This window comes from Coturnix japonica, chromosome Z (genome assembly GCF_001577835.2).
Source record: "Coturnix japonica isolate 7356 chromosome Z, Coturnix japonica 2.1, whole genome shotgun sequence".
Taxonomy (NCBI): domain Eukaryota; kingdom Metazoa; phylum Chordata; class Aves; order Galliformes; family Phasianidae; genus Coturnix; species Coturnix japonica.
This window is the reverse complement of record NC_029547.1, coordinates 6,083,105-6,104,816: the sequence shown is the minus strand read 5'-3', so window position 1 is coordinate 6,104,816 and position 21,712 is coordinate 6,083,105. Positions and strand designations below refer to the sequence as shown.

Below are 21,712 nucleotides of genomic sequence, written 5' to 3'. Positions count from 1 at the left end.
CCAGATGCTGTTCCTTGTTCTCCTTGAAATAAAAATTAGTTTTATACATGTATGCTTTTAAATTCCACTGATTCCTGGAGGTTTTTAGCTAAGGTATATGAGTGTTATTTCAAAAATCTTTGATAGAGAACTTCACCCACAGGTTGCCCTCAGAACATTAAACCATATGCTGTGAACATCTCCATCTGCACACCTCTGTCCAGAATTATGCTTAAGTAATGCCCAGAGATTTAACTTCCATCCTGAAAAGCACAAGAATTCCAGATCTAAAGCTGAAACACTGTTTTTCCTGCAGTCAGACATACTGCCACACATTTGGGCTTTGGAAATCTGCTTCAGAGTGCACTTTCCTGCACTTTGAGATGAAGAGAAATACTTTGAGTAACAGCTCAGATTTGTTTATTCCACATGACAAACAGACAAAATACAACACTACTTATGCAAAAGAGTCTGGGAGAAAAACTGATACAAGCTGGATCATCTTAACAAAAAATAAGATTTGCTCACCCACCTTTCTTAACCCTGCAGTCTGTCTAGACAATCTGATGTGACTGATTTAACAGCAACTAGCTTATGTTTGGACAGTACTTTTTATGCTGCAGCACTAACACCATTATGTAAGGCTGTGCTGGTTTTCACTGCAAAGCAGCCACCTCTGATGTTGTGGTGGCTGTTAAGCAATGCTCAGAAACTCTCCCCAGTGGTTTTGGCTGGGGAAGGAAGGGAAGCACAACAAGCAGGCTGACTTTTCTGCTGTGTGAAGCACTGTTGAAATCAGCAGAAAGGAGCTAAGAGATGTGTCTGACATCCTGTTAAAACCAAGAAGCTGTTACTACAGGAGGCCTCTTGACAGGGTATCAGAGTGCACATACTGAAACAAGTTGCTTCATGGGCAGCCGAATGTGTAAACCCTCTTCCAATGTCCCTACCCCCATGAGTTCACTGATGTCTAATAAAAGATGGGCTTATGAGCACTAATGAGAACTCTCTGCTCTGCTTGGCTGCCTATTTTCATGAAATTTATAGGAACACAATAGCTTTGGGACCTCTTCCACCCCATCAACGATAGGTTAAATTACCCAGTGGGTTCAAAGCTCAAAGGAGGAGCCCTTGACAGATTGACTGATAGATGGACCCAGGCACACACTAACAAACAGCTTGATTATACAAGCCTGATTTCCTTTGGAAAGAAGGAGCAGGAGTTTTATTGGTCCCATCCAATAGATAGTATTACTTAGAGCAAATTGCCTCCTCTTGCTTTCTTAAGATGGTGCTTCAATGACAACTTAATGCCAAAGCAGCTTTTGGATTTTGAAGATGTCATGTTAATATCTCCCAGGGACAAGTGTCCTTGCTGGGCTTGAGAAGATAGGATACCTTCACCAGTGAAGGTGGAAGAGCTGTGAGTGCATCAAAAGCAAAGGTCTGGAAGAAAAAGGGGAACTATTCTGAAGCATGCCCTTCATTTTAAAGGGCAAGGCCGTGGCTTTGAGAAGCCAAACAATTTCTCTAAAGCACAATTTTGTTTGTGCTGCAGGGGTATTTACTGGTATTTGGATGGTGCAGGTAGAATAGCTTTATGTAAAAAGAGGAAGAAAAAAATCAAACCTTTAAAGGAGCTTTAAAAGGACAATAACCAAACTCTCTGACTGTTTAGGGGATTTTATTTGGACAGAGCTGTTGCTGAGCCTTTTGTGACCAGACATTTGTATGTGTTTTACTGCGTGTTTGCACGGCTGCACGCAGGAGATAATATAACTGACAGCCTAGTGATGACAGATTCCTACAGCACAGAGGATGCAGGGAGGTCAGGAGTGGTACTAAGTCCTCTCCAGTATGATAGCACCATCATTTCCTATTTACCTGCAGTGTCAGCAGCAAGATGTTCCCCATCCACAGGAAAGGTGCATGTGTGTGGGTGCCAAGAGGGCGTGCCCAGAGGGGGCTCCTCTCCAAGTTACCCTCATGTTTACCCCTTTGCCCAGTGATTCACCCTCTATAACATTTAGAAAAGACCAGAGAATATTCAAGTCAATCTGAGCTGGGAAAAGAGGAAGAAATGATTAAGTAAGAAGGCCGTTTTAAGTAGAACACTGAATAGGACTGAGAAGACATGACTACATGGCTTCTGCTCCGAGCTATGTAATGAGGTCCTGCTCTCAATCCACAGTGATTCACTGGACTTCAGTTTTCCCATCCATAACCTGAACAAGGCAAAGAATCTGATTTTGCATGAAACAAATTTTGAGAGTTCCTGACAAAACTGTGGAAGGGCAAGCATACATCACCCAACTGAGCAGAATGCACTTTTATGCCATCCTTCTACCTGCCTTTTCTTTGTGGATAACGGTGGAGAGCTTTACACTGCTGTTTCAGGGACGAGGACAAAAATGTCCAGCAGGTCCATTTTCTACCCTATCCTGTTCATTTCTGTGGTCAGAAAATGATGTGTTCACAACTAGCTTAGTATTTGAAGCTGTACAAAGCAATGTCTAACTGCAGAAAGCTACAAGAACTGAAGGGCAGAAAAATAATTTATAAAAAGTTGAATATACAAGCAGGGATAAACCCTTCTGAAAAATTCTGATGCAAATTTGCAAGTTTCTACCTATTTTAACATTATCTTGACAGAATAAACTACATTTTATGTCTTCAGTGGTTGAATTTTTGTCTGGACTTTTCCTGTGCTCACATCTCAGCTCTAAACACATTTGCAGGAGTGGAAACAAAATGTGTGCCCTTCCTGGTAGCAAATCCACTAACTGTCTCTGCACTTCACTAGGCTGTGAAAGGCAGACTTCACACTACCAGAAACAGTCCAGGATAAATCAGCCCATTCACTCTCTTCATTCATCTTCTGAATGTCTTTTGCATGTGTTCAGATTGTATCGTGGTGTAGATAATGCTGAAAGTCTCTTCAATATTCACTTTTAATTGTTGTCTGTTACAGTGTTTGGCTTTCAGAGAGGGAATGTGACTAGTGAAGAAAATCCAAATAAGAAAATAGCAAACTGATGGAAGGAAAATGTTTGAGGGTCAGTTACTTGGACAGTTCCCATCAGATCTTCTATGGAGGCCTTGGTTCAAATGCCACTGAAGTCTGAGAAGGTTTTGGTGCAAATGGTAAATATTTCATGAGAAAACATTGGTATCTGATCTCATCTCTGTACCACTAGAGATACATTTTCACAGAGCGAGGATAAAACCTTTCCCCTGTTGAGGACCAGTATGCCTGTCCTGGCTGTAAAAGGTCCTGCTGATAGAGAAAGTAATTGCTTACATTGAGAAGATACCATTAAGTACATGCTACAGCCAGTCAAGAGATCTTCTGAAGTATAAGTGCTTATGATACACCTCTGCATTTGGGTTTTGGATACTCAAACTGTAATCATTCAAGGAAATCAAATGCAGATTTCCATCTTTACTCTGAGGGCAAAACCTGCATGGTCTATAAACTCTGCTGGCTTGTGATGAGAGTAGGCTTGACCAAGTGACAGGTAGATCAAATGAAAACACCAGAACTGTCTTCTGGACCAGCATTTCTTTCTCTAGAAGTGATTTTATTTCAGAGGTGCAGGGGAAAACAGACTTACAGAAATCTGCTTGTCTCAAGACTCACATCTGGTAGACAAGTGGAATTAGAGTCCTGCAGTCTGTTTGCTGGTTCTCCCACATCAGGAGCTTGAAAACAGAGAAAAATTGAGGCTGGGCCTAGATACAAGGAATAATGGAAACCTCAGCATCAGGCTGGCCTCAGAACTTTCCACTTTGCAGGTGGGAGGATCAGCTTATCAAAACAAGAGCCATATGAAGTGTAATATTCTATCCTGGCACAGCTAAATGATGACACTGGTGATCATTCTTTTCCATTCTGCTGATTTAAATACCAGCTGCAGGTACATATCTGCTCACTAATGCAATCCTGTCTCCTCTAAACAATAGAAAAGGTCTCACGCAGCTTACTGCCTTGCATACTTCATCTTCAGTGAACCATAACCTATGGGGGAACACTGATCTCCTTTGCTCAGAAATGACAGTGATGTCCCAAAGAGGCCAAGAGACACAACCAAAGTAACAGTGCAGACACTCGAATGGAAAGTTCAGGTGGGCACTTCAGTTTTGAGGCTGTCCTTTTCTGCACATGAGAGAAGGCAGAGTCAGAAGGAGCCCAGCAACAACCACTGGTTTAATAACAATCATTACTATGCCAGGAGACCGGATGGATAATGCAGTCCCAAAGCACGGACACGAACTAATGTCATCAGCATTGGTATAAATAGGGTGTCTGCATTTAATTAATAAATAATAGGCTGCAATGCTAATCTCCTTCTGCTAACTCTTTTCTAAAGGTGCAATCTATTAATCACATGTCACTGCCAGCCTGGTCACTTCTTTTTTTAGATTCAAGAAAAAAAAATAATTAAAAAAAAAAAAATAGCTAGAATTAAATTGTTCCTAAATACAGCAGGGCAATTGAATAGCACAGCCAGCATTATGATCCACTGCTGATTTCAATCCTTCGCTACAAGTTTTTTTTTCCCATAAGGACTGATATAATGCTTTAAAGAGAAAGTGAAGGCTTGTGATGTTGTTAAAGGTCAGCATGTTACTAATGTCTGCAAAATGGAGGTGTTTTTTTCCCCCTGATTATTTGCCCATGGAAATTCTGCTACTCTACAATGTCCGTCGACCTGCAATAAGACATATTTCTGTGCGCACTTGGTAAGGCAGATGAGATATTTCTATTGAGCTAGAGACAGCATAACTTTCATAGAAGTTATTTAATGGAAATATCTCACCTGCTTAGCACACTTTGAGACTAGGAAGTGAGAAACTCGAGGAGAAAAAACCATTTGTGTTGGTATGGAAATGTGCTGTGGGGGAAGTGACAGCACTGCTCATCTGGGACCATGCAGAAGGAGACATGCAAATTGCTTCCTTTGCATGTGAATATCCACTTTCTGGGAAGCTTCCCTTTCAGTGCTCTGAATGAACTCCATTGTGTCCATAGACACAATGAAGATTTTCACCTGTTCAGCTTCAGGATTATGGATATCCCTGCTGTGCCTTTTCTAGGGTCTCTTTAGAAAAATCTGGAAAACTTTGCCCGAGGTAAACATTGCCCCGGGTGTCTTTGTGTGCACTGAGGTGTGTGCATTTATGTCACAAATCAAGTTGCAATCCAAAATGTTGTTATTAGAAAACATACCCTGCCTTCTCTACTCTGTTGCATGTAATTAATCACAAAGATGTAACATTACTAATGATTAAAAGCTTCTTGGAAAGTTCATCTCTGCAATTGCAACCTGTTTGATATCAAAGTTATACTGAAGCCTCAGAAGTGACATTCTCTGGTTAAATTTCTTTGTTCTTCAGTCAAATGAGAGGCAGAAGTCTCAGCTCAGAACATATGGGTGAAATTTTACACTCTGTTTATGGGAGAGGTTAAATGAGATCTAATGATTCCTTCTAGATCTAAAACCATTAATTTTCCTTTAATCTAGCATGGAACACCAGAAGAACAGCTACTGCTGCAGTGCTTTGGCCTTTCCACTCAAAGTCCAAACTTCAATCAGGGAACACTACAGGCTCTAATAAAAAACACATTGTCTGTAATAGCAGGGAATAGTGCTGGATCACACACTGAGATCAAGGAGATACAGGGATAAATTCAGCTCATTGCAAGCACTGGAAATATACTTGCATCAGGATTTGAACTTCTTGTGGTATTTGACCCCTGTTTTGTTCTAGGCGGCTCCAGTCCCTTTTGAAGAGTTCCCCATTAAAGAGCCACTTGGTATTCAGGGACAGCTGTACTCCAGTTTCCTTCTGCATCCTTGTTTCTCCCATGGACCTGCCTCTGCGACAGTGAGTGGCACAGTGGCAGAACCCTCTCCCTGTCACTAGTAGTGTGCCCCAAAAGCATCTGCTGAATCTCAGTTTCTTTCCCACTAATCTGTGACCAAGTGTACCAACCAGAAGTATGTAGTGTGAGTGCACAAGAGAGTCCTTCTCAGGAAGGAGGTCATACTAGTAACTTAAAATCTTGTGTATATTATTCAGGATGTCCCCTGTGTTTTATAATTGGACATGTCCCCAGAAAGAGCTTTGCTTGAAGGTTGTCCTTAATGTTTCCTTTCCCAAGGAAGAGCCTAACTTCACAACATCTGGCCTGATGTACTGGTTTCATTCCCAGCTGTACAACGCAGTATAGCACTTTTTCTCATGTCTGGGACGACATTAAATAAGAGGTCTGCATCCTACTCTGTATCTGCTCCACTGTATTTTGAGGCTAAGCTCTTAAGATCCTCCGTCTGTTCTGCTCTCTACAACACACCTGGTGTCGTAGTTCATAACTGGTCTCCTAAGTACTGCTGCAAGATAGATAGTAAATAATTAGATTTCTGATGTTGGGAGTGGAGAGACTGCTTTGGTTCAGTCCAATCTCTAAAGTCATTAAGCTCACACTGCCTTCATTCTTGCTTGCCTGAGGTTCTGGCCCATTCTCCCACACCTCTTCTTCATTAGCTACTCATAATAATAATAGTCATAGTCATCTTGGAATAAAAATATCCAAGAAAGCAATTCATCCAATGTAACTTATATTGTGGCAACATAATTTCAAGTTAATTGGATGGCTACTTGGAAGTGTCAGTATTTTGTGGTTTATAATCAATGCATCTGGCCATTCATCAACAACTCAAGAGATGGATAAAGATTTGGGGCAATTAATTACCATTCATATTGCAGTTTATGTGCAAGAAGCATCCTGCTATCAGTGAAATCCTACATACTAGGCTGCTGCAAGAAAGCATCCTAAGATTAATTCCAGTCTTAATACACTTGACTTACTTATCCCTCATTTTTAACTCTCTTGTAGTACTGTACTAATCATTGGGAAATCTCAGCTTGCGTTATGAAACAAACCTGATTTGCCCTTTCAGCTGGGATGTGTCCCACTGCAGTTCCCACAGTATGAGTAGGCAGCATCTCCTAGAGGACTAAGCCTGACCTGATTCCACAGAAAGCAAGTGAACCAGCCCCTTAAAGCTAGCCTGAAATATTTAGAAGAACATCGTTATTTGGGGAGATTTTCAAAGGGAATATTTAGACACCCAAGGCCCATTGACTATGTGAGATTTGAGAAGTGTAACACATTTGATACTTTTGAACATCTCTGTTTATCTAACCAAACTACCTCTGTGGAACTAATGATTAGAGAACCTGAACACCCGATAATCATTAATACCTGTGGTCTTGTAACACCAGCACTATTTTATAGGTGAAAGTTGAAATTACAGCAAGATACTGGGCCAATCTCATATATATGTATATATTCAGACAGTTAAAGGTAAATATTAGTCAATAGTTCAAAAAGGACTGAGAATAATAGCCTGATCCTAAGTAATCTCTTTAAGGTCCAGCAGAAGATCTGCAGCAGTGCAAGAATTGAAGCCTTGGTCTTTCAAGCTGCAATCTATTGTCCACTCTACAGCTTTTGCTTCCTCCGTGCAGGATCATGCTGCAACACTGCCCTTAAAACTGAAAAGAAAGGAAACTGTCCCTCACTAATTGAAGCCAACTGTTTGTCTTCCCTGGGGGAAAATGTTTCAGTGCAGCGCTGCCTTGAAAATTACCTCTCTACAAATGATATTACAAGGGGTCATATTCATTTTCCACCACAGATTCCAAAACAGGCTGGTTTTAAAGATAAAAATATTTTTGTTAATTATGAAAACGCATTTTCACATTTTAAAGAGACAGATGTTAGGCACTGCTTTCAATTTGAAATCCTTTTTTATTAGTATTTTGAGTTCACTTCCTGCCATAAGAATGGGAGTGGTAACAACCCCAAATATAAAAACGCAAATAGAAATGGCTTTTAAAGAAGAATCAAAATTGATCAGATTTTCCCTATTGCTCAGGCTGATTGGGATGCAACCCGTCTTATTCTCCTCTCAATACTGTGAAATAATCACATTAATGGAGAGAGATTCCTTTCCTTTTTAGGACAGAAACCAACATAGCACCTTTTGTTAATATAATTTGCTAAGAGTTTCAGAAAAACCAAATATCACCATTTTTATGGTACAAATGGAAAACTGAGACACATACTAGTAAATGTTGTGATCCATCCTACCTCTCTTCAGATGCCTAAAAGCAGGACACCTAAAGTGGTTAGTTGCCATAAATTCACTCCAGATTCAGTGGAGAGAGAGAGATGGGGAACTTCAGAGCACCTTTTATCCCATGTGTTTGAGGATGGGGTGAATCACCTTCTAGAGGTACCTCTTCCTCTTCACTATCCATAGCACAAGCCAACATAATTAGCTTTCACTTCATGCTTAATATTTAAGCACTAAGCCTAGATAAGGTGAATTCTGCCAGAAACAACATTTTAAGTACAGTGGCGTGAAATCCCACTTTAAAATTTATTCTGGCCCTTAATCCAAGGATCCTAGCTAAGGAGCTCAACTTCTAGGTAAAAGTGCTAGATACTAGTTTACTCACAGTGCCGAATTATTTACATACTGATTTTCCACCTCCCAGATTGACTTACTCATACATGCTGCAATTGAGAAAAAAAAGGCGTATATGTCATGGAGAAAAGTTTGCTTGGCCTCCAGTATCTCCCAAGTCTCAGAGCTTCTTGAGAGCTGTGACACTGTCATCTGGGATCTGAGCAGGCAAGCAGCAAAACTCATCTAGTAAAATGCTCAGCTGATAGAGGGGGATCAGTCCACACCAAAACAGTCTGAGGCATTTTTATGTTTAAATTGCTCAGCTGCAAACTTGCTGTGCCTATGGTTAGAAGATATTGACTGTAGTCCAGGCATTTCCTAGTTCCCACATCCCAGTAACACCCACTTTCCAGAAAGACCCTCGATTACCCAAGAGTCAAAGGGCATTGCAAGCATGCAGTAAACAAGTGGCAGTCATGAACAAACAGGAACACAGCATTACTTTCTGAATGCTGAACTCAGTTTATACCCTAGTAATACTTTAGGCAGCAATTTAGTTGTTTGAGCTTACCAGATCTAGAACAAACAAACATATTTGTCTAGGACCAGGATTTTAAAGGTGATCACGTTGATGCTGCTTACACTTCGAGTTAGATGGAGAAATAAATACACACAAATTACATGCATGTGGTGGATGCATGCAGCTCTACAATGCCAGAAAGAACTCAAACTCAAACTCAGAGTAATGATGATGAGCAGGAGAGAAAATCTGGAGAACTTACTGTATTTGTTGTTGTTGTTATTTATAAAATATTTCTCTTTTTACCGCAATTCCGGGTGATCTGCAACCACTGAGTTTTCTGATAGATGCTTCTTTTATACTAATTTATTTTTATTGTTGTTGCGTTTTTTAAATAGTCATTCTTCCCTTTGTCTTTTTTCTTTGCATCACATTTTACATCAGGCCTCTCCTAAGGGCTCTTCCTTCATGGAGTTTTGTATGGGAACAAGTAATACTGGAATTTCAGCATAGGGAGGAAGATGACTTATGCATTTTCATTTAAATATCACTTGGTAAAATATAAGGGGGAAAAAAAAGCCCTGAAGAAACAAAGACCAGCAAACAATACCCAATGGGAGAAGGAACAACACCAAACACCTCACACCTAACTCATTGTTGACTCTGTGCTGGAAGCTCGTACATCACTAAGGAGGCAAGCTCCTCTCTAGGAGCTCGGCTTGGATTTGATGTGATAAAATTTGGATCCCCTGTGATTATCAGACCAAAGTCACAGGGAAAAAGCCTGGAAAATCTGAACAAGTAAATTAAATCTGTAAAGTGTGAACATTAGTCACCCTTATTTTCTTCAACACCGAGTGGAGGAATGACCTATACTTTCCATTTCCCCCAGATGCTTCTCTGAAAGAACAGCAAAACATGCCTACCATTTTTTAAAGAGATGTACATGTAACCATAACTACAAGTTAGTCAATAGAAAAATACATAATAAATGGCTGTTATTTCAACTCTTTTGTGAGACAGTTCATTAGAAACTTCATTTGTCTACATGGATTGCACTTATTCAGCTATATTCTAATAAAATGTGCATTGCTTCCAGTAAAGGGAATGCATTTGCTATTGATGTGCTATGAACTACTATACAGAGAGGTGTTATTATATCCCTGTGTAATAACAAGCCAATTATAATGATCAGCAAAACCTTTACAATAAAGTCAATGCATGAGGAGTGATTATCATAATGCATTCTAACTGTTCAGCGCCATAAATGCTTTGCAATTAATCGTGGAGCGTATCTATAAATGTATTATTAATGCTGTATAAAAACCCATTGACAAGCAACCTTTACATTAAAAAAAGATAGCAGGATTGTAATGTGTCCCCAAGTTCACCTAGGAGGTTGAGCTGTATTTACAAAGGCAGAATTTTTTTATGGAATTCTATTTTTTATTTCCTTCACTCTCCTCACCACTTCTTCCATCTTTATTCTGTTACAGAGAATCCAGTTATACACCATGCTGGATTTTTTGGTTCTCTATGCATCATTTTGGGCACAACTACAAGCTTTCACTGGTGTCTTAATGCTATGACACTGACAGCCCATCTTGCTTGAACGCCAAAGGCATTAGCCACAAGAAATAAGCAAATAAAAACATATCATATCCTAAGCAGGCAATGCAGAAAGAGTGAGAAGAAAGGAGTCAAAGTTACATAATTGATCAAAAGTTGTGTGGTACCTCAGCAGCAGAGAAAAGAACTGACATCAGAACCTTAAGGCAGTGAGCTCCCCAGCCTCTCCCTAGGCTCTGCTCTAGGCTCTTCTCCTTGTCATTAAACTACTAGGTTACAGATGCTATGTGAAAAATGTGCAATATGGTTGGTTTTGTTTGTTTCCCCCCCCCCCCTTTTTTTTTTTATTTCCTTAATGCTTCATTTTAAAAGGTTGTCCTGAGGACATGTGCTAGAACACAATGTCCTGTGGAACTCTTCCAGTTCCTATTGATGGGCACCCTTCCATCGATTTCAATCACGATGGAAAGGGCAGACGTGAACAAAAGTTTGATTTCCCTTATACAATTTCAGCAGGTGAGTATGGAGTGGAGCACATCAGCCTACAGCACTGTCACCGAATATAAAACACTACACATAAGGATCAGCTAGAGCCCTTTTTCTCCCCCAGAATTAAGTTTTACCGGACAGAAGACAGCACAAATTGGGTCACCCAAGTCTACTTTGAATTAACTGATCCATTTGCATGCAGCACTGATGGTCCTTTCTGCCTGCTTGAAAATAGGACCCTGTGAAGACAACAGGGAATCAGCCCTCAGTATGGCAGTGCAGTCATGAATTTCTACAGCACTGGAATATTTTTCATTTCTCATCATCTGCTATGACAAAACACAACTAGAAAGAGAAGATTTCCATGACTACTAAAATCCTGTTTCCAGATCAGCCTTATCCTGGGATTTAAGGAAAAACACCATGTTTTGTTTTTTTTAAAAACAGATGTTTTGTTCTGGAATGAAAACCGGAGGAGACAGATTTCCTTTGCACCCAGTGGCATTGCTGTAGAAGGCTCCATCACATGCACTGGGGTCTAAAGTTCAGCTCTGCTTCTGAAAGACTGTGGCCTCTCATAGACTTGACTGAGAGATAAGAAGAAGCCCAGGTATGGGTGAGTTTCTTGATTCTGCCCTGGACTCAGGGAATCCCTGTTTTCATTGGAAGGAAACTAGGAAACATGGGCCAGAAGGGACCAGAGAGATGCTCAAGCCTATGCAATATAAGATGGTCCTTGTGGTTCCAGGTCCAAATTCTTCCCTAGCTCATGACCAAATAGGTGGAGACAAACTGACTTCCTAAATAGACTGTGTCTCAGAGAGCTGTTCCTCAGTGCCGACCTTGACAATGGTGCTTTGCTAGTGCTTTCTGTGGGTTCTTATACTTCTCCAAACTCTAGGGCAAGAAGGCTGCCTCCCAAAATGATATCAGTGTGTATCAAGCAAAGTGTGACACACGTGTTCTGTCTGATCTTCACAAGCTCCTCCTTGTTCCACCCACAACTTGAGCTATAAAAGATTTGGGTGAGTACTACTGGACTCATTATGATTTTGGTAAAATGAATGATGGCCTCCAAGGATGTGTTCAGGAAAGATCAGCTTTGATATTTCTGATCAGTGGTAAGAAAAGAAAACAGTATCTCTCCATGAGTTTTGCCTGTGCTGACTGCCTGGTCCTGCTGAATGGCTCTGGGACTGTTAAGAAGGAACTGAGGAGAAGAAAAATCTGGGCAGCCCAAGCAAAACTGGGATGAATGGATCACCATTTGGAAACAAGACATTCTGTCATTCTGCTTTCCAGCTTCTGAGATGGGAAATAATTAATGAAGCTCAACAAAGATAAAAGCCAGAGAACTGCTAGTAAAATGGGTTTCATGGAATCTGGCATCCCAGGCAAGATGTGTGATTCAGAGAAAAGAACAAGACAGTACAAGTCTGATGTGTGCACAGTTTCAGCCTTGGACTTCTGGCACATGGGTAGGAACTTTTAACCTTGAGAAGTGCATGAGAGGAGATGCTGAATTCCAGCAAGATTGCCACTTCCTTACTTACCCTTAGCTCTTGTCTTCACATCTTCCTGGTGGGTGTAAAGGTCTTTTCAAAGCACTTCCAGAGAAGAAGGAAATAATTCCACACGGCTTTGTTATAGCAGAGTAAAGCCAAACCAACCTGAAGACAACCAGTCATGTTTCATTTTAGCAGTTAACCTAGCCTGTGTCTGGATTGTATCTGGACAGAAAGGTTCCTGGGACATTTTTGCCAATAGCGTGACCCATAGAATTCTGAATATTTAAATGAAAAATAGCTAAATACCAGATAGTGAGTGGAATCTTGGGCTATGTTTGTCACAGACAAGCCTTGCCAGCTGCAGCAGAGGGCTAGTGAGAGTTAGAAATGCCACAGATGAAATAAGAAATAGATCCAGACTTTTGTCCCCGAAGACAATAGGCCTTATAAACTGCAGAGAGGTCGTTCTGGCCCCATCATCATTGCTGAGCTGATGGAAGGGAATAAAAAGAAACAGATCATGGTGCATGAGCAAAGCACCACAGTATTGCTGCATATTGTGAGTGAGTGCTTGGACATTTTGTTCTGAAGCTGGAATAAACCATAACCAAACAGATAATTTCAGAGCTTGCACACGGAATAACAGCTAGAGAAATGATGCAAGTCAGTTGAAATATGACAGTCCAAATCTTCCAGCAGCTGCTATCACACTCCCTAAACAGCAGACAAAAAAGACACTTACATGCCTTCCACAAAACATACACAAACAAATTTTCTTGCAAGCACAAACAGACACAAAGGCTTTTGTAGATCTGTGAAGTCTTGCATGCAGAAAGCACTGCAATGTGACGAACTGCAGGGTCTCCTGTAAATCCCTTTGCTCCCTCTGTGCTGGACATTGCTGCCTTTCAAGTAAGTGACTTTGGACTTGGGCTTTTTTTTGTTGTTGTTTGTTTTCTTTAGTACAGGAACCTTCTGTAACTCCTTCATAAAATACAAGAGGACCCAGAAGCCACTGTGAAGCGTTTCTGGGTAGAAACATTAGCACCAAGCCTGGGCAGCACACTGTGTGTGCCTTTGCATGCCTTCCTTTATGGACCTTCCCCTGTCCTTTGAGAGGAATGTGGAGGCAATGGCGCATCTAAGCATCACTAATAGAATGTAACTAGAGTAGCAAGAGAGTCCTTTCCTTTTAAAAAATGTTACTTCCAGAACAAGCTAGTGGGACCTTAGGGCTGCGTTTATCACAGGTTAACCCTGCCAGCTGCAGCAGGAGTTGTCTAGCGAGAGCTAGAGATACTGTGAATAAAATAAGAAATGGCTCCAAACTTTTGCCCCAAACCACAAAACAGACTTGAAATCTTTCCTTAAGTTTGCAAAACTTTAATTCATTGATATCTACAAAACTAACTTTAGAGCTGAATAGAAAATTGTAGAAGAATAGAAGAACTAAAGTCATCAACAGGATGAAGTAGACAATTCTGTTTAATTGGGATTTGTCTTATTCAGCATATAACATGGAGGTGTTTTGTTGTTTTGTTTTTGTTTTTAGTTTACATGCATAAAACATATCAGACAACCTAACACATGGCAAAATAGCTTCTGTGGGATCAAAATAAAATTTGGGCAGCATAAAGGCCAGAAAAGGATTTTAAGATATCCTTAATGTAGCTAATTACACTCTGAATTTTCTGAAAGAAATACAGGATTTTTGCCTTTTTGTTATGTTCTATCAATCCCATCACTGCTGAGGTCTTTATAAAACATCAAAGGATTCTGACCTTCCTATATTTGGAGCCTCATGAAGCATTTGATAGAAGAAATACTCCAATGTAACATTCTGCAGCTTGAGCATTTGCACACACAAACAGGCAGGAATGCAAGATGCACAATTTTCCCATTAATTTAGACTGTTTCCCAAGAGAAATGTATTGAAAATACATTCATTTCTAGGTCTTGTGAGATTAGGCAAATGTAAATAATGCCAGTTTTTATTGAAAAGGATTGCATTCTTTGTCTTGCTCTGAGTCCAATATGGGGATTAACAGACAAAATAATAAAAACAGCAAAACTAATAAGGGGCAGTCAGCATTTCCATTTTGTTGGGATGAGTGAAATTTGTGCCAAGCAACATTTTGCATTCCTCCCCAAATCTAGATGGTCTGATAGACTAAATTCATGCTCACATACACCAAATGCCAACAAACTCGCTTTTGTTTCAACTGAGAATCAAGACACAGAAGGGATTAAAGACCAATGAATTCCAGACTGTAGAACAAGGGAGAAAAAATTGCTGAGCAGATTCTGTTTTTGTTGCTCATATTGGAGTAAATTCCAGACTCCTATCAGCTTTGGGTTTTGGGAGATCTTACTGGGAAAGTCAAGGGCTCATGCTTCAACAAAATGTGGGTATTTGTCCTTGTGTAAAACACAGTCTCATTGCCTCAAGAACACTTCTCATCATTTCCAGTTACAGCCTCCTTCTAAACTACAGGTTCAAACAGCATCACATCCTCTCTTTAATACTTTGACCTGGCACCAAAATTCCCTGCGTGTCAGAAGGCAGGGGTGTATTTAGAGCATGGGCTTTGAGCAGACTGTGTGGTACAGAAGAGATGCTTCATCTTCCAAGCCCTCCCCCTTTCCTCATGTCCCATCCTGATACATGGGTTGGATATAATAAGCTACAACTTAAGTTCCTTTGTTGTTGAAGTTGACCTTTATCTTGCAGCCCTAATGAAGTCTTTTGATGTGCTCCTAAGATACACAGCCTCCTTTTTAGCATTCTGTTTGCCTTGACTCCTTTAACCGGTGGGCTCACAGAGAACGTAAGTTTTCATACAATGCCTCCCTTGGGTGCCAATTGTTCTTTTCTCCCATAGTTGCCCTTGAGTCATGCTGTTCTGAAACATCACCAGCCCACAGGCAGCCTGACAGTGGGAAATTAGGACAATGTGTCTTTCACACCAATGATGAGCACACACGTTTGGCCCCTACATTATGATCACCACAGACAGAAGAAATATGGAAGCAAAGTGGGTAGAAAGAGACAAGGCTTGTATGTGTTGGGGAGATAATTAGGTAAAATACAATGGAGAGGGAACTACTGGTGTGACAGATAATGTGGAATCAAACTGCCACCCGAGCCCTTTGCGGTTCAATCCACTTCTCCTGAAAGCAGCTGCTCTTAGCAAGAGTTTGAAAACCTTCCCCAGAAAACCAGGCATGTGTTCTCTATTAGTGATTTGCATTAAAAAAAAAAAAAAAAAAAAAGTGATTGGGAGCTACATACCCTGTAGGCGCACTGAGCAAATTGGCCAGCCTAATTATTATTTTTTGGTATGTCTAATTAAATAGACAAAAGGCTCTCCCTTCACTCCCGCTGTCAGCACGAGCTCCACTGGAATGTGCATAATGTCCCCTCATTTGCCCAGGCAGCTGAGCCTTTCCCTTTTCCCCTAGGAGATCCGCACTGACAACTGCCCATGGCTTACCCACACCTACTAAGACGTGGAGCCAGATCTTCAGAGAGGAAGAAAAAGGGGGCAAATTGACTGTTCTGGTAAAAACCACCAGAAGATGCTGCCTTGTGTGACGTGCTTTGTTGCAGATTAGAAAAGTGCTGTGCCCCTTGATAGCAGAACTTGCCACTGCAGAGCCTGTTGAATGCTTTCTGCATGATACTAGCCAAATTACCCTGAATTTACTTTATGGAGACTCCATAAAGTAATATGGAAGAAGTGCCATATTTATCCCTGGGCTTTCTGGCACTATTCCAGTATTCAGCTCTTGCCCTGCTCTGCAATTACATGGCACCACAGCTCTTCCTTACAGAGCCTCTGCCAACCTGCTGGTTTCACCACTCCGTGACACCAGCCCTTTAACTACGAGCTATGTACAAAGTCTTCCAATGACTTGAGTCACTGGAGAGTTTCAGCCTCACACTGATGCAGTCAGAGTCTCTGGAATCCAAAGCTTTCAACTGAAAAGGAAAAGAATTTCAGGGCCTTTTGTCTGTTGGGCATTTTGCTCCTTTTAAGCAGCTTGTGCTGGGGAATTTCCACTAATGCCGAAAACAAAGATAGTAGTCACATAAATGAAGAAGAGTCTATGTCCATGTTGAAAATTAAAGAGTTTTCATACAACTTAGAGCCAGATCATCACTAGATGACAACATCTATTCCCATATTTCTATGATACCTGAGCACTACTACTTTAACTGCATATGCTGAAAAAAGTCTCTAGGTTTTTTGTTTGTTTTTTTCAGCCAAGGTGATAGCTATAGAGGAGAAGGAAGTACCTTGCCATTATTTTATATATACATATATATATGTATAAATAATATTTATATATTTATCTATATATACATAAATATGCAAATACAATAAAACAGAGTGAAAACTTGTCCTGAATGACTGATTATGTTACCCATTTTTAGTGAGCTCTGTATTTGATCTGACAAACAGACCCCTACTGAACAAGTATGCTGTAGTACCACAAAATCAGTTTTGGAATAAAACCTATCACAAGAAACACCTTATTGCCAATGATCAATTGAATGGTCACTTAGCAAAGCCTTCTAAATCCACCAAGCAGGATGGAAAAGATAAAGACCAGCTCCTGATTCCAGCTACACCTTTACAAATCCCAAATAACTCCTTCTTACTAAAAGAAGTCTTCAGCTTCCACAACATGTTTATCCACATAAGCTGATGCAGGTGTAGAAAACTCTTCACAATTTACCTTGTCTGAGACCAGAGTTGTTTCAGTTCAAGAAGAAACAACCTGGTCAGATAAATCGTAAATGTCTGCTTTGTCTTAACTGCATTAAACACCTCTGCAGCTCAGCCAAACATAGGTCTGAAAAGCCTATGTTGCCGTCATTGCTGTTAAACTTTGTTAAGTCAGTGCCTGATGCTTCACTTCTTAACAAGGCAGTTATTTGTTTTTCAGGCAATCTCTGGCACCTGCCTGCCTTTTAAAATCAAATAATAATTGAATATGAGGAAAGCGAGACGAAGTAAAGGAGATTTAATAAAGAGAATCTTTGCTGCAGAGGGAATTTCTTTGGCAGTGATTACGTTACTAATTGATCAGCACATTGCCTGAGAGAAGCCAGAGACAACAATTATACTTAGCACTGTAGCTGAAAGCAATGCAGTCAACTACCTCCTCGGCTCTCGCTGTCCGCTGGTTTCACCTGGATCGGTCTATTCATCTGTAAGAGAAAACAAAGAGAGACAGATATTTAACAATGGAATCGAGCATTCATATATAGAGTCATGCATCATAGTAAGCAAAAGAATACACTCTGTGAGGAGGAAAAAAAAAAGCAATTAGTAAGCAAATAAGTGACCACAGAGCACAGGCTGCTTGGGAAGCTTCTCAGTCTGAGGTAATTCAGTGCCACCCCATTTACCTGACAGGGGCTCTGCTGAATCACACCAGGAGAGAGGTCTGACTCATTTCACTTGGGTCATGAAATTTTAAACATAACTTTTAAAATTTCTAATAGTTTCTTCTGAAAATGCTACTGTGTGAGAACAGAAGTGCTTTGTCAGAACAACGGGTTTGGTGAAACTTTAATTGCAAAGGTTTCTTGAGAAAAGATAATTGAAAAGTAAATTTCACCTCAGCTGTTGGCTCAGAAGGAGGTTTGGCTGTATGACTATCAGTAGCATGGGGGAATGGTACTTAGATCTAGTTTGCCCATTTTATGGAAGCACTCCCATTGAGACTTCTGAGGACAGGCGCAGTAAGCCAGTCAAAACCTCCCTCTCCCACTTTTGCTTTTTCAAACACGTGTTTCCTTTCTTACATCATTTCCTTACATCCTTATATGTACATATACAAATCTTCCCAGCCTCCTGTGCCACTTAGCCAGTTTTTGGTCTAACTTTATTGGGAAGCAGTGGGTTGGCAGATTACCATTACCATGTTTGTATGGCTTGGAGGATCCCACATTAGTTGCAGCAGGCCCAGTAAAGCTGTTCTGGCTTCCAGGCAGAGGGCAGAGGTGCTCAGAAGTGCCCTACATGCCTTGACTGCAAACTACATTAACCATAGCCACCTCTCTGTGCTCTCTCAGAGTAGGGGTAAGTGGAACAGTCATGATGGAGCTTTGTGGGGGAGTCTGGGTCTGGCCTGCAAATGCAGGGATAACAATTTTTCTTCCTAGTTCTTGTCAGTCTGAAATAGGTGTAGATCTGAATTATTCTCTTTTCTCTGGAAAGCATTGGAAACACCAATTTTGTACCAGCTATCTTTGCAACAACAGCCTTGCCACCTTTTTAGTTGTGGTGTTTGTATCTAGGCACAACTTCTATGTAATACTCAAAATATCTTATTATTCTAGCAACTCTGTGCTTCTCTTCAAGTCTTTCTACTACCTTAGAATGCAGTAGAGGTGATCTTGCTCCTCTCTTTGTGGCTAAGTGCAGCTGGCCAACAAATCTGTTTCTTTTCTTTTCTTTGGTTCTTTTGTTGTTTTTGTTATTGTTGTTTTGTTTTTATTCCCCTAATTTCCTTCTTTCTAAAACTCCCCTAATTTCCTTCTTTTTCCTTTTTTTCCCCCTTCTTTTTTCCTTTTCTTTTTCTTGAAAGTAGTTTGTAATCATTTAGATTTATTCTAATTGCTCTGAACACATATTTAGTAATAAAAAGTCATCAAACTGGCTGACAAGTAGGTTAAGATGATGGAGAGCTTCGCAGATCCTTCTGCATTGTTGTCTCGAGAGGAAAATGTACTTAGCCATAAACTGACTACAGTTAGAATCACATTTGGAAAAAGATGGATCAGTGGCTCCAGACACTACTGAGCAATTTCTGCTCTTCTATATGCTGGCACCATCTAGAAAACTCCAGGCAGTTTAAGTGCTAAAAAAAACAAAGATTTTGGTACTGGGTAAACCTCACATCAGCCTCTGATTCTGCAACTATAAAGATCACACACAGCTATCACAAGATACTAGCAGAACCAGACGCAATGTATTTGTCATCAGCAGGATGGACATCCTGCCATAACCCTCTTGTAACCACACTTGAGCACCTAGCTGTTGCAGCCACTTAAAGATCTGTTAAAGATACAGGTCCCTGCAGCTTATTTAAAGACAGTGAGAACTTGCATTCCAGACAGCTGGAAAGAGGAGTGGTCACATAAGGTAGGAATTTATAGGAGGTGTGCTAACAGCTACAAAAATCCCCATTGAATTAAAGTGAGCTTTGCATCAGCCTTTTGAACAACTCTCCCTACTTATGAAGAACTAGATGTAGTCAGTTCACAAAAGTCAGATGAGAACATCAAATTTTTTAGCAAAACGAGAGAAATAAATATTTAGGTAACTTTTCTTTTTCTTTTTCTTTTTTTTTTTTTTCTTTTTTTCTTTTCCTATTTCTTTGGGTTTAGAAGCTGGGAAAATTGATAAATAAAAGGCTAGGGTCATTTAATGTGCACTCTGATTTATACACTTGGCAATTTCTTTATAGACCAAAGAGAAAGTGCTGTATGCACAGAGCCCATAATACAAATTGAGATCATCTTGACATGAAAGATAACCATTATGGGGAGAAACACTGAGAGGAAAATAATTAAGTTTCCTCCCTCCATCGATGGAACTTTCTTCTCTCTCTTTTCTTTTTTCTTTCCTTACACAAGAGACCCTGGGAGCAGGGAGATGGCATAGGGAACAGGGAAAGACTAAGTGGAGAAATAAAATGTACTCTCCCCAGCCTGGGAAATGCATGATTGGAGAGAAAGGAATTCAGAGGTTCAGGCTCTCTGCTTATTCTTCAGCTGTGAACTGTCACTGTGCAAAGAAACAATTTTTTAATTTTATTTTTAACTCCAAACTGCAGTCCTCTGAAGTGTTTTTGGGAATAATGTTATGGATATCTCTAATGTCCTGTCTTGGTGGACAATGGGAGTGTGTCAGGTGGAAGAATAGTCCTGTGGCATTCAACTGGGCTCACAACAGGAGGAAAATATTGAAGTAAATGAGATTGTGTAATGTCATCTTTGCTTTGAACTAGAAAAGACAGCGACCTCAAATTACTGTTTTTAGTTCATTTAATGGGAAGAACTCAGGTCATTACACTAGAGGTAGACAATATCCCTTGGTGAGGATGCCCCTACCCGGAACTGTGAGGAGAACTTGAACTTAGAATTGGTAGAGTTGCTTTTGAAAGAATCAGCACACAAATGTTTACAAACATGTCTCAGTGCCCTAAAGCTTGGGAAATCCAAGGCCGCTACATTTGTTCACTGATGAAACTTCCACATCTTTAAATGTCTCCAGTGTCATGAAATATATGTGCTAATAGCTGTCAATTCAGTCCGGAATTACATATTTCATATAAGCTTTTCTGCAGGAAACTGTAGTTTTCATCAGAAGAGCCCCAAACAGGCAAAGAAGAGAAAGCAACCTCAGATTTGAGGAAAACAGAAAACTGTTAATACCAATGCCAATCAGAAAATCCGATTAATGTCATAGGCAGCCACAAGGGATCATAGGAACTAGAGATTGGCTGTGAACTTTTAGTGATTCATATCACTAAAAAATCTTTAAGAGAGATTTGGCATTACAGGGAAAAAGAACTAGGTAGGCTAATCCAGTATTTAAACTGACAGATGGACTGGACAAAATCTGGAAGGTCATCCTCCAGGAACTGTTACACTTCTCTTTGCTGCAGTGGTCCTCCTTTCCTCTGCCCACAGATGCTCTCTGTGGTCTCCTTTGAAATACGATCATGAATTCTCATTCTAGATTATCCCTGTTGAGCTATCACAGTGAAAGAAGTACACTGTTTTAGTATCTATTAATCTGGCATGAGTTTATCTGTAGCCTTTTTCCTGCCTTTTAGGACACAACTGAAAATGTTCATGCTCTGTGTGAGACATGAACATCTATCTATTTGAAGTGTTTATAAGATTCCCAACATTATGGTCCCAGAATGCCCCATTCACAATGCAAAGGTCTCTTTGGCCACAGTAATGATTTGAAAGGGCCTCACTCAACATCACTGCCAAGATGGAGCTGTGCTGAGGTCCACAGAGAGAGAAAGAGATTTAGATAAGAGCCAGAAAATGTAATTTGAATTTCTGGTTACGCATAAGAGACCCAGTTTTCAAAGAGGTGGCAAATAGCAATGAAGAATCAGAGTTTTAT

At 40.3% G+C, this 21,712-nt stretch overlaps 1 protein-coding gene across 5 annotated transcripts in view; it reads right to left on the bottom strand.

Annotated features, from left to right (window-relative positions):
* Positions 1 to 21,712, bottom strand: part of CELF4 (CUGBP Elav-like family member 4) — a 706,944-nt gene that overhangs the window by 286,523 nt on the left and 398,709 nt on the right. For all 5 annotated transcript variants that reach the window (XR_004305625.1, XR_001551883.2, XM_015848275.2 and 2 more), the window contains one exon: positions 17,718 to 17,766. Coding sequence is in view for 3 of the 5 variants with exons in the window: in XM_015848275.2 (XP_015703761.1) it covers positions 17,718 to 17,766 (49 nt within the window). In the remaining 2 variants the exon portion in view is untranslated. The remainder of the gene's footprint in view (positions 1 to 17,717; positions 17,767 to 21,712) is intronic.